Below are 15,141 nucleotides of genomic sequence, written 5' to 3' on the forward strand. Positions count from 1 at the left end.
TACTACTATTAGCCCACTACAGTGCCTTGCAAAAGTATTCACCTCCTTGGTGTTTTTCCTATTTTGTTGCATTACAACCTGGAATTTAAATGGAATCTATTTTAAAATGGATTTGGATTTCATGTAATAGACATACACAAAATAGTCCAAATTGGTGAAGTGAAATGAAGAAAAAAAACTTGTTTCAAAAATGTTAAACATTTTAAAACGGAAAAGTGGTGCGTGCATATGTATTCACCCCCCTTTGCTATGAAGCCCCTAAATATGATCTGGTGCAACCAATTACCTTCAGAAGTCACATAATTAGTTAAATAAAGTCCACCTGTGTGCAATCTAAGTGTCACATGATCTGTCACATGATCTCAGTATATATACACCTGTTCTGAAAGGCCCCAGAATCTGCAACACCACTAAGCAAAGGGGCACCACCAAGCAGGTGGCACTATGACGAACAAGGAGCTCTCCAAACAGGTCAGGAAATAATAAGCAAACATGTTTGGTGTTCACCAAAAGGCATGTGGGAGACTCCCCAAACATATGGAAGAAGGTACTCTAGTCAGCTGAGACTAAAATTGAGCTTTTTGGCCATCAAGGAAAATGCTATGTCTGGTGAAAACCCAATACCTCTCATCACCCCGAGAATACCATCCCCACAATAAAGCATGGTGGTGGCAGCATCATGCTGTGGGGATGTTTTTCCATTGGCAGGGACTGGGAAACTGGTCAGAATTGAAGGAATGATAGATGGCGCTAAATACAGGGAAATTCTTGAGGGAATAATGTTTCAGTCTTCCAGAGATTTGAGACTGCGACAGAGGTTCACCTTCCAGCAGGACAATGACCCTAAGCATACTGCTAAAGCAACAATCAAGTGGTTCAAGGGGAAACATTTAAATGTCTTAGTCAAAGTCCAGACCTCAATTGAGATTGCTGTACACCAGCAGAACACATTCAACTTGAAGGAGCTGGAGCAGTTTTGCCTTGAAGAATGGGCAAAATTCCCAGTGGCTAGCTGTGCCAAGCTTATAGAGACATACCCCAAGAGACTTGCAGCTGTAATAGCTGCAAAAGGTGGCTCTACAAAGTATTGACTTTGGGGGGGAGGAATAGTTATGCACTCTCAAGTTCTCTATATTCTTTTGTCTTATTTCTTATTTGTTTCACAATAAAAAATATTTTGCATCTTCAAAGTAGTAGGCATGTTGTGTTAATCAAATGACACAAACCCCCCAAAAATCTATTTTAATTCCAGGATGAAAGGCAACAAAATAGGAAAAATGCCAAGGAGGGTGAATACTTTCGCAAAGCCAGGAGAGGGGAGGGGGGTCTACTAAGCTATATGGAACCTTTTAAAAAGGTCATACCAAGGATAATTTTGATATTTGATTTAGAATTTTAAGACCCCTTGATGTATAAGTATATAAGAAAGATCAGCAAACATTTACAAAAATGTTTTATGTCTTTAACCCCTTATTTTTGTCACTAAATACACATTATTTTTTTCAGCTGGTACTGGGGGACCTTCAGATGAGTCTTGTGAGGCCTGTGGGCATCCTAGAGCTTGTACAGTACCAGTCAAAAGTTTGGACACACCTACTCATTCAAGTTTTTTTAAACAATTTTCTACATTGTAGAATAATAGTGAAGACATCAACATTATGAAATAACACATACTGTATGGAATCATGTAGTAACCAAAAAAGTGCTAAACAAATCAAAATATATTTATATTTGAGATTCTTCACTTTGATGACAGCTTTGCACACTCTTGGCATTCTCTCAACCAGCTTAATGAGGAATGATTTTCCAACAGTCTTGAAGGAGTTCCCAAATATGCTCATCCAACTCATCCCAAAACATCTCAATTGGGTTGAGGTTGGGTGATTGTGGAGGCCAGGTCATCTGATGCAGCAGTCCAGCACTCTCCCTCTTGGTTAAATAGCCCTTACACAGCCTGGAGGTGTGTTTTGGGTCATTGTCCCGTTGGGATGGCGTATCGTTGCAGAATGCTGTGGTAGCCATGCTGGTTAAGTGTGCCTTGAATTCTAAATAAATCACTGACAGTGTCACCAGCAAAGCACCCCCACATATCACACCTCCTCCTCCATGCTTTACGGTGGGAACCACACATGTGGAGATCATCTGTTTACCTACTTTGCATCTCAAAGACACGGCGGTTGGAACCAAAAATAAAAAATTTGGACTCATCAGACCAAATGACAGATTTACACCAGTCTAATGTCCATTGCTCATGTTTCTTTGCCCAATCAAGACTCTTCTTATTGCTGTCCTTTAGCAGTGGGTTCTTTGCAGCAATTCAACCAGGCCTGATTCACGCAGTATCCTCTGAACAGTTGATGTTGAGCTGTGTCTGTTACTTGTACTCTGTGAAGCATTTATTTGGGCTGCAATCTGAGGTGCAATTAACTCTAATGAACTTACCCTCTGCAGCATAGGTAACTTTGGGTCTTCCTTTCCTGTGGCGGTCCTCATGAGAGCCAGTTTCATCATAGTGCTTGATGGTTTTTGCGACTGCACTGAAATATTCTGTATTGACGGACTCTCTAAAAGAGAGAGTGAATGTGGACCAGGAGACCAGCGTGATCATCACCTCAGGTTAGGGCCCAGCACTGAAGAGAAGAGGATGTTTCATATTGTGTGGACTGGAGTATCGACTTCCTCGTAACTGGAGCCTCACTTCACAAGAACTTGGGAATCTAGCCTGTTTCTGGAAATGTATGACTTTATTATTCTGATTCAAGTCATCAGGAAAGGTATTATTAAAGAGGGAAGCAGCAGCTTCCTAATTTTGTGCTTTGGGGACTGGCAGAATGTGACTGGCAGAATGGGTGTTCTATGTGGAGGATGAGGGTTGCAGTAGGTATCTCAGATTGGGGGGAGTGAGGCCTAATAGCGTCTTATAAATAAGCATCAACCAGTTGGTCTTGCTTCACGTATACAGAGATGGACCGTTTACAGAGAAGTAGAGTGCATTGATGTGTCCTACAAGGAGCATTGGTGGCAAATCTGACGGACGAATAGTTAAGAACATCTGGCCGCTCAAGAGCACCCTTACCTGCCGATCTATAAATTACATCTACCTAATCTAGCATGGGTAGGATGGTCATCTGAATTAGGGTTAGTTTGGCATCTGGGGTGAAAGAATAGCGATTACGATAGAGGAAACCAAGTCTATACTCCCAAGTTCTTGTATGAGGTGAGGGGGGCATTCTTCTTACCGAACCACATGACCTTTGTTTTGGAGGTGTTCAGAACAAGGTTAAGATACAGAAGATGAAACTGAAGGCTGTTGGGTCAGTTACCCTGCTTGACAACATATAGGCTCTATAGGCTAGATGCCATACATATTCTTCCTCTAGACATAAACAACCTGGTCCAGATATCCAACAATCACTTTTCCACTCGGTCTTTATTTCTCTGCCAATCTGCTTCTGTCTGTCTGGCCTGATAATGATCCCCTGGAGATTAACATAAACAAGTCAGCGGTGGTTACCAGTGAAATCACTGTTTTGGCATATCATATCCAATGTTCTTCCAAACAGTGCTAAATATACAATCACAACGTAGCCTACTAAAAAGTACTGTTTATCGGGGGGCGCACAATTGGCCCAGCATCGTCCGGGTTAGGGTTTGGCCGGGGTAGGCCGTCATTGTAAATAAGAATTTGTTCTTAACTGACTTGCCTAGTTAAATAAAGTTTCAATAAATAAAATAAAATATAATTCAAGTAGACAGAATTTAGAATTGATCTATATACTGTAAGCACAAACTCAGAACACATAGTATTGATCTATTGCAGTTAATAGCCCACATAAACATAGACAGACTCAAATATAAACTCCCCTGAACTGCGTGCGACCATTGTTTTCACAGCTTCCAGCACCCCCTGTTGCAGTGGGTTGTGAGGCTACATTCCTGCGGCATATTTCTCCTGACCCCTCAGGCTATCAGCTCTTTATGCCTGCACTCCAGCAGTGTTCCATCTAGCCCCTGCTACTGGACCCCAAAGTCTGCTTCTGAAGTTTGGGCAACAAAAACCCCAGTAGTATTTGCACAGTAGCATAAACATTAGACACGGGGGCAGGCAGCAAACAAATGCATAAACGTTCAACATGCTGGTTTGAATCTAGCCTTCCCCTGCCATTCAAAGATGGCGTCTCAATAGTGTAGTCTCCCACTTAAGACCACTCTTGGCAGCTGTGCTCTTAATCTTGGCCTCAGACAATGATCTCGGGGGAGACAGATGTCAATGTATATCATAGATCATTGTCTTCTGACAGGTGGCGTCATTCTAATGTGAATCACAGCATTTACTCAGTGATGAGCAGCCAGAAAGCTCCAGCGTAAGCCTCACTCAAGCCACACTCCATTGAACCAAAGTGCCATTGTGGAAACAGTGTGAGGATTTCCATTTGAAACAAGACAGACTTGGCTCCTTGTAGCCTGCTGTGCTGTGCCCAGTATCAGGGTATCACCCTCTCCATTACTACAACAAGCCTTGTGGTGAAAGGCGGTAGGAAGAGAGAGCTGCCACGCTAAACATATTTTGAGGCAGCTGGTTTCCTTAAAGTCATATTGGATGTATACAACATGATCTGATGGCTATCTCATGCCAACATGGTCTAACCTATCATTTCACATTAATTGGATTCCAGTTAGAACTGCCAGCCACAAAGCTGAAAATGATTTAGAACGCTCCTCTGACCAGAGAATCCCCAGAGACACCTTTCTTACATGCTAACTGTATGAGCAAGATGGAAAGCCATCTGTTGTCAAGTCAACGGGAGATGCTGTTTGTGTGTAAATGACAGGTACAGAGATTGAAAAGGGATAGGTTAAGTGAGTTGGCTTCTAAAGAGCTTTTGGTTTGACTGTTCTCTGTACCGGTAAGGAAAACATGATGGTGCTGCCAGGAAGATCAGACTGATTTTTTAACCAATATACACAGACTATACCAAACATTAGGAAAACCTTCTTAATATTGAGTTGCACCCTCCCCTTTTGCACTCAGAACAGCCTTAATTTGTCGGGCATGGATTCTACAAGGTGTCGAAAGCGTTCCACAGGGAAGCTAGCCCATGTTGACTCCAATGCTTCCCATAGTTGTGTCAAGTTGGTTGGATGTCCTTTGGCGGATGGACCAATATGATATCCGTGGCAGTTCTTTTATTTATTTTTTATTTACCCCTTTTTCTCCCCAATTTTATGGTATCCAATTGGTAGTTACAGTATTGTCCCAACGCTGCAACCCCTGTACGGACTCAGAAGAGGCGAAGGTCGAGAGCCGTGCGTCTTCCGAAACACAACCCAGCCAAGCCGCAATGCTTCTTGACACAATACCCGCTTAACCTGGAAGCCAGCCACACCAATGTGTAGGAGGAAACACCGTGCCCCTGGCGACTGTGTCAGCGTGCATTGCGCTCGGCCCAACACAGGAGTCACTAGTGCGCGATGGGACAAGATCATCTCTGCCGGCCAAACCCTCCCCTAACCCGGACAGCGCTGGGCCAATTGTGCTCCGCCCCAATGGTCTTCCGGTCACGGCCGGCTGCGACTCGAACCAGGATCTCTAGTGGCACAGCCAGCACTGCGATGCAGTGCCTTAGACCACTGCGCCACTCGGGTGCCCTTGCGTTACAGTTCTTGACACAAACCGGTGCATCTGGCACCTACTACCATACCCTGTTCAAAGGGACTTAAATAATGTGTCTTCACACTTTGAATGGCACACATACACAATCCTTGTCTAAATTGTCTCAAGGATTAAAAATCCTTCTTTAACCTTCCCTTCATCTACACTGATTGATGTAGATTTAACAAGTGACATCCATAAGGGATCATAGCCTTCACCTGTATTCACATGGTCAGTTTATGTCCTGAAAAGAGCAGGTGTTCATAATGTTTTGTATACCAAGTGTATGCTACCTTGTGTACACACACACACACACACACACACACACACACACACACACACACACACACACACACACACACACACACACACACACACACACACACACACACACACACACACACACACACACACACACACACACACACCTTCTCTCCAAATTGTGTCAGATGCAAAGCAAAGCTTGTAGTATTGTATGAACATGGTGTTAGAAAGACCAGGCCAAACATAAACTCTTCATAATGCACCTGGAGAAAACTCTGGGCATAACCTAGACATTCTCATCAGGCCTTCCTCCCAAATCTAATTTTCAGGGGCAGGCAGCATGCCAGATGCTTTGCTCTGGCAGTGTGCTAACTCACCCCAGTCTGGTCCCTGCTACAAGCTGAACTCTGACTCCTTTTCTGTCCATAAGTATACAAAAAGGCCCGCCACTGCTTACCTAGGCCTCGTCGGTGTCCCAACCCATAAGGCAAGCCATTATTCCAACACAAATACCTGAGACCCAAAGGAACAGGAGTTTCTGATTATCACACATCATACGTTACAGGTCATAATCGCTTGTGTTTTCTTCTTGGCAGCCTGCAATCTTCAGTGGGAAAGGAAGTATTTTTCTCTTCATTCTTTTTTTACCGACAAGAATATGGCAGAGCCGGCTGGACCACAGAATGGGCTGTGCCAAATCTCAGGAGGAGATACCAGCTCAAGGAGAGACAGAGAGGGAGAGTGACGTAGCTCAAGGTTGATGCATAAATGTGTAGCCTATTTAAGTGGTCGTGGGGTATTTGGGTAACACTACTTAAAGCCAACTGGTTGTTTAAGTTTTTTACTTGAAAACATGAGATAAAATAAAAGAACCTGATAGAATTAGCTATTTTTATGTACTGCATGTTTTCAGACTAAGCACTTTATTATTCATTCCTTGACTATAACAGATCTGTATATCTATAAAGGCCTACATACAGTTGAAGTCGGAAGTTTACATACACTTAGGTTGAAGTCATTAAAACTCATTTTTTCAACCACTCGCATTTCTTGTTAGCAAACCATAGTTTTGGCAAGTCGGTTAGGACATCTACTTTGTGCATGACACAAGTCATTTTTTGCATGGTTTGCAGACAGATTATTTCACTTATCATTCACTGTATCACAATTCAAGTTGGTCAGAAGTTTACATACACTAAGTTGACTGTGCCTTTAAACAGCTTGGAAAATTCCAGAAAATGATATCATGGCTTTAGAAGCTTCTGATAGGCTAATTGACATCATTTGAGTCAATTGGAGGTGTACCTGTGGATGTATTTCAAGTCCTACCTTCAAACTCGGTGCCTCTTTGCTTTGACATCATGAGAAAATCAAAATAAATAATTGTAGACCTCCACAAGTCTGGTTCATCCTTGGGAGCAATTTCCAAACGCCTGAAGGTACCACGTTCATCTTTACAAACTATAGTACGCATGTATAAACACCATGGGACCACGCGGCCGTCATACCGCTCAGGAAGGAGACGTTCTGTCTCCTAGAGATTAACGTACTTTAGTGCGAAAAGTGCAAATCAATCCCAGAACAACAGCAAAGGACCTTGTGAAGATGCTGGAGGAAACAGCTACAAAAGTATCTATATCCACAGTAAAACGAGTCCGATATCGACATAACCTTTGACTCTCTATGCACCCTATCCTCCAGGCCGGCTCGGTCCTCCCCTCCCGCTCCGTGGCTCGACGACTCATTGCGAGCTCACAGAACAGGGCTCCGGGCAGCCGAGCGGAAATGGAGGAAAACTCGCCTCCCTGCGGACCTGGCATCCTTTCACTCCCTCCTCTCTACATTTTCCTCTTCTGTCTCTGCTGCTAAAGCCACTTTCTACCACTCTAAATTCCAAGCATCTGCCTCTAACCCTAGGAAGCTCTTTGCCACCTTCTCCTCCCTCCTGAATCCCCCCCTCCTCCCTCTCTGCAGATGACTTCGTCAACCATTTTGAAAAGAAGGTCGACGACATCCGATGCTCGTTTGCTAAGTCAAACGACACCGCTGGTTCTGCTCACACTGCCCTACCCTGTGCTCTGACCTCTTTCTCCCCTCTCTCTCCAGATGAAATCTCGCGTCTTGTGACGGCCGGCCGCCCAACAACCTGCCCGCTTGACCCCATCCCCTCCTCTCTTCTCCAGACCATTTCCGGAGACCTTCTCCCTTACCTCACCTCGCTCATCAACTCATCCCTGACCGCTGGCTACGTCCCTTCCGTCTTCAAGAGAGCGAGAGTTGCACCCCTTCTGAAAAAACCTTGCACCCCTTCTGAAAAAACCTACACTCGATCCCTCCGATGTCAACAACTACAGACCAGTATCCCTCTCCAAAACTCTTGAACGTGCCGTCCTTGGCCAGCTCTCCCGCTATCTCTCTCAGAATGACCTTCTTGATCCAAATCAGTCAGGTTTCAAGACTAGTCATTCAACTGAGACTGCTCTTCTCTGTATCACGGAGGCGCTCCGCACTGCTAAAGCTAACTCTCTCTCCTCTGCTCTCATCCTTCTAGACCTATCGGCTGCCTTCGATACTGTGAACCATCAGATCCTCCTCTCCACCCTCTCCGAGTTGGGCATCTCCGGCGCGGCCCACGCTTGGATTGCGTCCTACCTGACAGGTCGCTCCTACCAGGTGGCGTGGCGAGAATCTGTCTCCTCACCACGCGCTCTCACCACTGGTGTCCCCCAGGGCTCTGTTCTAGGCCCTCTCCTATTCTCGCTATACACCAAGTCACTTGGCTCTGTCATAACCTCACATGGTCTCTCCTATCATTGCTATGCAGACGACACACAATTAATCTTCTCCTTACCCCTTCTGATGACCAGGTGGCGAATCGCATCTCTGCATGTCTGGCAGACATATCAGTGTGGATGACGGATCACCACCTCAAGCTGAACCTCGGCAAGACGGAGCTGCTCTTCCTCCCGGGAAGGACTGCCCGTTCCATGATCTCGCCATCACGGTTGACAACTCCATTGTGTCCTCCTCCCAGAGCGCTAAGAACCTTGGCGTGATCCTGGACAACACCCTGTCGTTCTCAACTAACATCAAGGCGGTGGCCCGTTCCTGTAGGTTCATGCTCTACAACATCCGCAGAGTACGACCCTGCCTCACACAGGAAGCGGCGCAGGTCCTAATCCAGGCACTTGTCATCTCCCGTCTGGATTACTGCAACTCGCTGTTGGCTGGGCTCCCTGCCTGTGCCATTAAACCCCTACAACTCATCCAGAACGCCGCAGCCCGTCTGGTGTTCAACCTTCCCAAGTTCTCTCACGTCACCCCGCTCCTCCGCTCTCTCCACTGGCTTCCAGTTGAAGCTCGCATCCGCTACAAGACCATGGTGCTTGCCTACGGAGCTGTGAGGGGAACGGCACCTCAGTACCTCCAGGCTCTGATCAGGCCCTACACCCAAACAAGGGCACTGCGTTCATCCACCTCTGGCCTGCTCGCCTCCCTACCACTGAGGAAGTACAGTTCCCGCTCAGCCCAGTCAAAACTGTTCGCTGCTCTGGCCCCCCCAATGGTGGAACAAACTCCCTCACGACGCCAGGACAGCGGAGTCAATCACCACCTTCCGGAGACACCTGAAACCCCACCTCTTTAAGGAATACCTAGGATAGGATAAAGTAATCCTTCTCACCCCCCCCCCCCCCCCCCCCGTGAAGCACAGGGGTGGCAGCATCATGATGTGGGGGTGTTTTGCTGCAGGAGGAACTGGTGCACTTCACAACATAGATGGCATCATGAGGAAAGAAAATAATGTTGATATATTGAAGCAACATCTCAAGACATCAGTCAGGAAGTTAAAGCTTGGTCGCAAATGGGTCTTCCAAATGGACAATGACCCCAAGCATGCATTCAAAGTTGTGGCAAAATGGTTTAAGGACAACAAAGTCAAGGTATTGGATTGGCCATCACAAAGCCCTGACCTCAATCCTAAAGAACATTTGTGGGCAGAACTGAAAAAGTGTGTACGAGCAAGGAGGCCTACAAACCTGACTCAGTTACACCAGCTCTGTCAGGAGGAATGGGCCGAAACATTTGACCCAAGTTTAACAATTTAAAGGCAATGCTAAAAAAAAGAAAATTGAGTGTATGTAAACTTCTGACCCACTGGGAATGTGATGAAATCAATAAAATATGAAATAAATCATTCTCTCTACTATTATTCTGGCATTTCACATTCTTAAAATAAAGTGGTGATCCTAACTGACCTAAGACAGGGAATTGTTACTCGGATTAAATGTCAGGAATTATGAAAAACTGAGTTTAAATGTATTTGGCTAAGGTGTATGTAAACTTCCAACTTCAACTGTATCACTATGCACTATTTGCTTAAGGAAATGTTAAAGATAGCACGATTAAGATTAGACAGAGCAGTTACCAATGTTTCTACATTTTGGTCTCTACAACACATATGACATAGGAAAAAGCCCCACAGAGAAGGGAAATTACAGACAAGTAGAGAAACAAGACAAAAACATCCTGTGAAAAGGCTCTATCTGAAATAAGAGCTGGAATGCCCCCCAGAAAAAAAAGACAATTTCTTGTTATTCAATCCATTAACCTTTAACGTTGCGAGCGGAGTGGTAAGGTTACAGGGGGAGTCCTATCTCGGCCTAGGATGTTTTCACAGGCCGTCTCTAACATGCACCTCTCACATGCTGAGGCAGTTTTTTCACTGCACTTCGCAATGTGCCATGCTCCCACCCTGGAATCAGCCTAACCCATCACTGGACAGCAGAGTGCCATGAAGCAGAGGCAGCTATATGGGAATCAATGCTTATCATGGTGGTAAATGAATTCAGTAATTCTAATGTATGAACATAAAAAGCAGGTCAACTGTGGGTCAAGAAGGTTGTAGAGATCTATGAAAACCTTCATAGATCACTTAAAGCTTGACAAATCTCAATGTTATAGACATTACACTACAACTTCACTTCTACAGTATTACTTGAATCAAAGTGGGGACTCACCTGCAGCTCAGGATCCCTCTTCATCATCTCCAGGATGAGGTAGCAGCCAATGGAGTGGCCCACCAGGACCAGGCGAGAGTCCCTGGGAACGTGCTCCGTGAGGAAGGCCAGCTTGTGCTCTATCTGCCCGTTCAAACCAAACACGTCCCCCGCTGCCATCACTGTTGGGTCTACAAAGATCAAGGTTCATCATTAGTATTCAGTATTACATCAGTATGACATCATCTATTTCACCATCACCCAAATCATTCTGATCAAGGACATGAGCAAGGATCATTCATCAATGTCTCTGTACACAAGATAGTCTTTATTTACATTTGGCACATGGATCACCCCAACATAGGCCCAGGGACATCATGTTACGGTAATGTTCACTGTTTCATTCACTGATGTCCTCTCATTAGTAGTACGCAGGTCCCTTTGACAACAAAATTAAAACAAGAACATCCAAAGGGCAATCGAAGTTAAGAAGTACTCTAGAAACATCTTGATTTCATTTCTGTAATCTTTTTGGAAAGATATTTAACGATATTTTATCATATAATGCTGTAAATCTAGTGAGAGAACAAAACTTTGAAGGAAGCGGTTAACAATTCCCTACCTGTGCAGAGCAGTCAAATCCAAGACAATGTTATGATTAGAGGGTATGAGAAAAGGAGATGGAGAGATGATGAAAGAAGGTAAGAAAGACCGAAAGGAAGAATACAAAGTGTTTATGGTGATTTAGCGGGCGGGAAAAGACAAATTCAAAATAACGAAAAAAATCAATCCGCATAGAATTGAACATAATTGGTGAGGGACTTGATGTTTGATTCTTTCAGAGTGGAATTTGGAGCAGCCGTTCTGTACAGACAGCATAAGGATCAGGTCGGGAAGGTTGTGGGGGTTGGGGATATGCTTACTGTATAATGGAAAAACAAAATGAGTGCAAATTGTGATTAATGGATCAATAAAGAATAACATATGGCAAAGACAAATTCCCCCACACAACATAATGATCCTCTTGGCAAGAGAAAGAACATCCCAGGCTGGGGCGGCCCGTTAAGCGATTAAAGCCTTCTCACAAATGTGCAATAAATATGTGCTGCATTTTTTCTTCTAGGGAAAAGGTAACTGATTTCCTATGTGTCAAAAGAAACCTAACTTGTGGTGTTACTGATTGCGACATGGGAGGTATAGGCTCTTTCTTTTGGTACTCTCTCCTCTGTAATTGGGTGTTGGTGCACCATTAATGAAGCTGACGAGGATACGGAGTAAGAGATGAGAAGGAGATTAGCAACAGCCTAGTTCCTGTACTGTGCATACTTCCTCTCAGAATTACAAACTTCCTTCTCAAAAGGGTTTGTGAAGCTGGGTTCAACATCTGTACCACAGTGGTAGGCCACACTTGTCGACCTTGCATAAAAAAACGAGCGATCAAGAAACAAGATAAAGTGAATGTTGTCTTGAAATTATTTGATCCGATTGAAAAGCTGGACATCAGACCAAAATGTCATAAAGTGGTGGTAAACAAAAAGGTTTAAGTCATTATTGCAAATTTCTACTATTTTGTGCCATTTGTCTCCAACACTTATTTCAAAAGATATGCTCAAACAATCAACCAACCAATATCCATGGCAAAAATCACATGGAGTTGTAGACGTGACCGACGATAGCGGTGGGAGCATAATTGGAATCAGAAAGTCTCCATAAAAACCTCTCGTGATATTAGACCTTGGCTGGTGTAGCATTTTTGGGGGGGATTACATTTTCTGAATGCGTGTTTTAGTACTCTGGACATTAATAGTGTGCAATTTAGCCATATCAAAGTGAGAAAGTTGCTGGTGAAAAGTAGCGTTGCAAACTCATTCTGACAAAATGAATGAGATCTGAGGCCTCTGGAGGATCCCGTGACCCAGGAATGGATTATTGATGCTGGCACAGGGAGAATGTTCCCTGTGTTTGCATTAACAGATATTTTTACAGTCATCAAAACCATCAAGTAAAACTTGCCTTGCCACAGGAACACTTCTACCACTGGAAGATCTGGAATAGAACCTTTAATGCTGCACTTTTTTTTATTACTCTTGTTTGTTTTTCCAAAACTGGAAAACTTTTTTTCAACTTCATCAAGTATGCATTAGCTGTTAATAATAATAACTGCCAGTCTTTAATTTGCACAAGTCACTGGAAAGTCAGAGGAGGCCCAATCAATGCTGTATGGGTTTCTCTGTATCGGCGAGGCCTTTCCTTGGACGTCCCAGAGGTTTTAGAAGCTGCTGCTCTACGATGCCACCCTATCCCTTAGCAAACTGAATGCTCTTTGACGAGTTGTAAATCAATGGCAAGCATTCAAGGGGTTGACCAGGGTGGTAAATCCCCAAAGGCTTGGATTGAAGCCGCAAGAAGAGAGGTGAAAAGGAAGCTGATATGTCAGACATGTTTGTGTTTCCATGTTGGATGTGGGTAATAGTCGAGTGGATATGGAAAGTGCCATCCTAAGAATGAACACCTAGTTAGTAATGCTGGAATAATACTGCATGATAACCACATGAGCGTGCAGGTCTAGCCTGGCTATCATAGCCACATGCAGATAAATTATTTAGTAGTATTTACAGTAAATCCTAATCATAGTGAGCAGATTTCCTTGGATAAGGGCATCTCATCAAATGGAAAGACATGATGAAGGACTATTGAGATGAACACAGGACTTGCTGCTAGACAATTTGAGCCTTTCTCTGGTCTTAATCAGGGCCGTTGTTGAGGTTTTGGGATAAAAGATGAGTCCTTCCCTGCCCATCTTGAGATAGGGCTGCTGCTCATTGTCACCCCCTAGAACACCAGGCTGAACAGAGTGGTTTTCATTTATTCTCTCTGATGATCGGATGACATGCTACGAATTGGCAGGGTTGTCTGATTTTATTTTTACTGTATCTATTGACTATCTCCAGACTTTGCCTTGTGTGTTCCATGAATCATTTATGAGTTGGAAGTTTCGACAAGTGTGTGCCATGTGTTCACAATAAAAGAGGAACTGTTCAATGCTTCACTTTGTTACATGAATGTCTATTTAATCTAGACCAACTCTACCAAACCTCTGGACAATACTAAGTATTACATCATTATTTCTCATTATAATAAAAATATATATATATATATTGTGCCATGACCATAATCATCTGACATCTGCAAATTCAACATTTGAATCTATATGGTCAAAATAGGTTGTCTGATTACGTGACTTTGTCATGTCTGTCTCCAGGCTTTTGAGCTACGTAAAGAGAAGCCTGGAAATCAAGACTTCCGTCAAGTTATCATCAGAACTCACGCTAGTTATCGCACATCCAAATGAGTCTACCTACCAGGGTACACTTTGACAGAATGTTAACTTACACCTACACACTTATCTGTCCTTTACAAACCCTCAAGATGGATATATTTGTCCTTTGTCCTTCTCAAGGTGGACAGATCCAAACTGTATCGTCCAATGTATCTCATGAGCCCTCAGAGAAGGGATTTAACTTACTACATGTGAGGGCTTGGTAATGTCTTTCCCATGTATCAGGCACAATAAAAACGTCCTCACTGCTTTATGAATGAATATTACAGGGCTCATATGGTGGTGCTGGCTAGAGAGGGAGAGGGAGAGGCCCCTTGGCTCAGGCTAACTCGTCCAGCTCAGCTAACATTCCTCTTCTCCTGCGCCATCCTTAGCATCGTCTTTTGTATTGGAGAGTGAGCTAACAAGGACCTGCCCATTTCAAAGCTAGCTAATCAGTCATTAGTGGTCAGGAGATGTACTGTTGATGTGAATAAGTGGAAGTGGATCATTGTGGATACACCAGCAATAAGGACTCATAGAAAGTCCAGCTGAACAAAGCATTCTCAATAAGAGATATGAATTAGTTATGTACCTTCAATCATGTCCATAGTATCAGGAGGCACACAGTGTCCAGCATGGCTCACTGCCCACACAGGGTAGCGCATCCCCAATGTCTGGTGAAGCGTCTGCATGAAGGTCTTGTAGAAGCCAACCACACCTGGGTTACCTGCAAAGATGCCAAAAACACTATAAACATCATAAAGTGCTCTGCAAATGTATCACCACATGATAAAAACTAGGGATGTAGCGATTCAGATTCACAAGTTGGGACGGCAGGTAGCCTAGTGGTTAGAGTGTTGGACTAGTAACCAAAAGGTTGCAAGATTGAATCCCCGAGCTGACAA

At 44.0% G+C, this 15,141-nt stretch overlaps 1 protein-coding gene across 2 annotated transcripts in view; it reads right to left on the minus strand.

The window, feature by feature from the left end:
• The window catches only part of ldah (lipid droplet associated hydrolase), a 70,691-nt gene that overhangs the window by 41,240 nt on the left and 14,310 nt on the right, over positions 1-15,141 (minus strand). For both annotated transcript variants that reach the window (XM_046309091.1, XM_046309090.1), the window contains exons 3-4: positions 14,829-14,963; positions 10,936-11,105 (exon numbers count right to left, since the gene is read on the minus strand). In XM_046309091.1, the coding sequence (XP_046165047.1) occupies positions 10,936-11,105; positions 14,829-14,963 (305 nt within the window). The remainder of the gene's footprint in view (positions 1-10,935; positions 11,106-14,828; positions 14,964-15,141) is intronic.

This window comes from Oncorhynchus gorbuscha, linkage group LG17 (genome assembly GCF_021184085.1).
Source record: "Oncorhynchus gorbuscha isolate QuinsamMale2020 ecotype Even-year linkage group LG17, OgorEven_v1.0, whole genome shotgun sequence".
NCBI classification, from domain to species: Eukaryota; Metazoa; Chordata; class Actinopteri; order Salmoniformes; family Salmonidae; genus Oncorhynchus; species Oncorhynchus gorbuscha.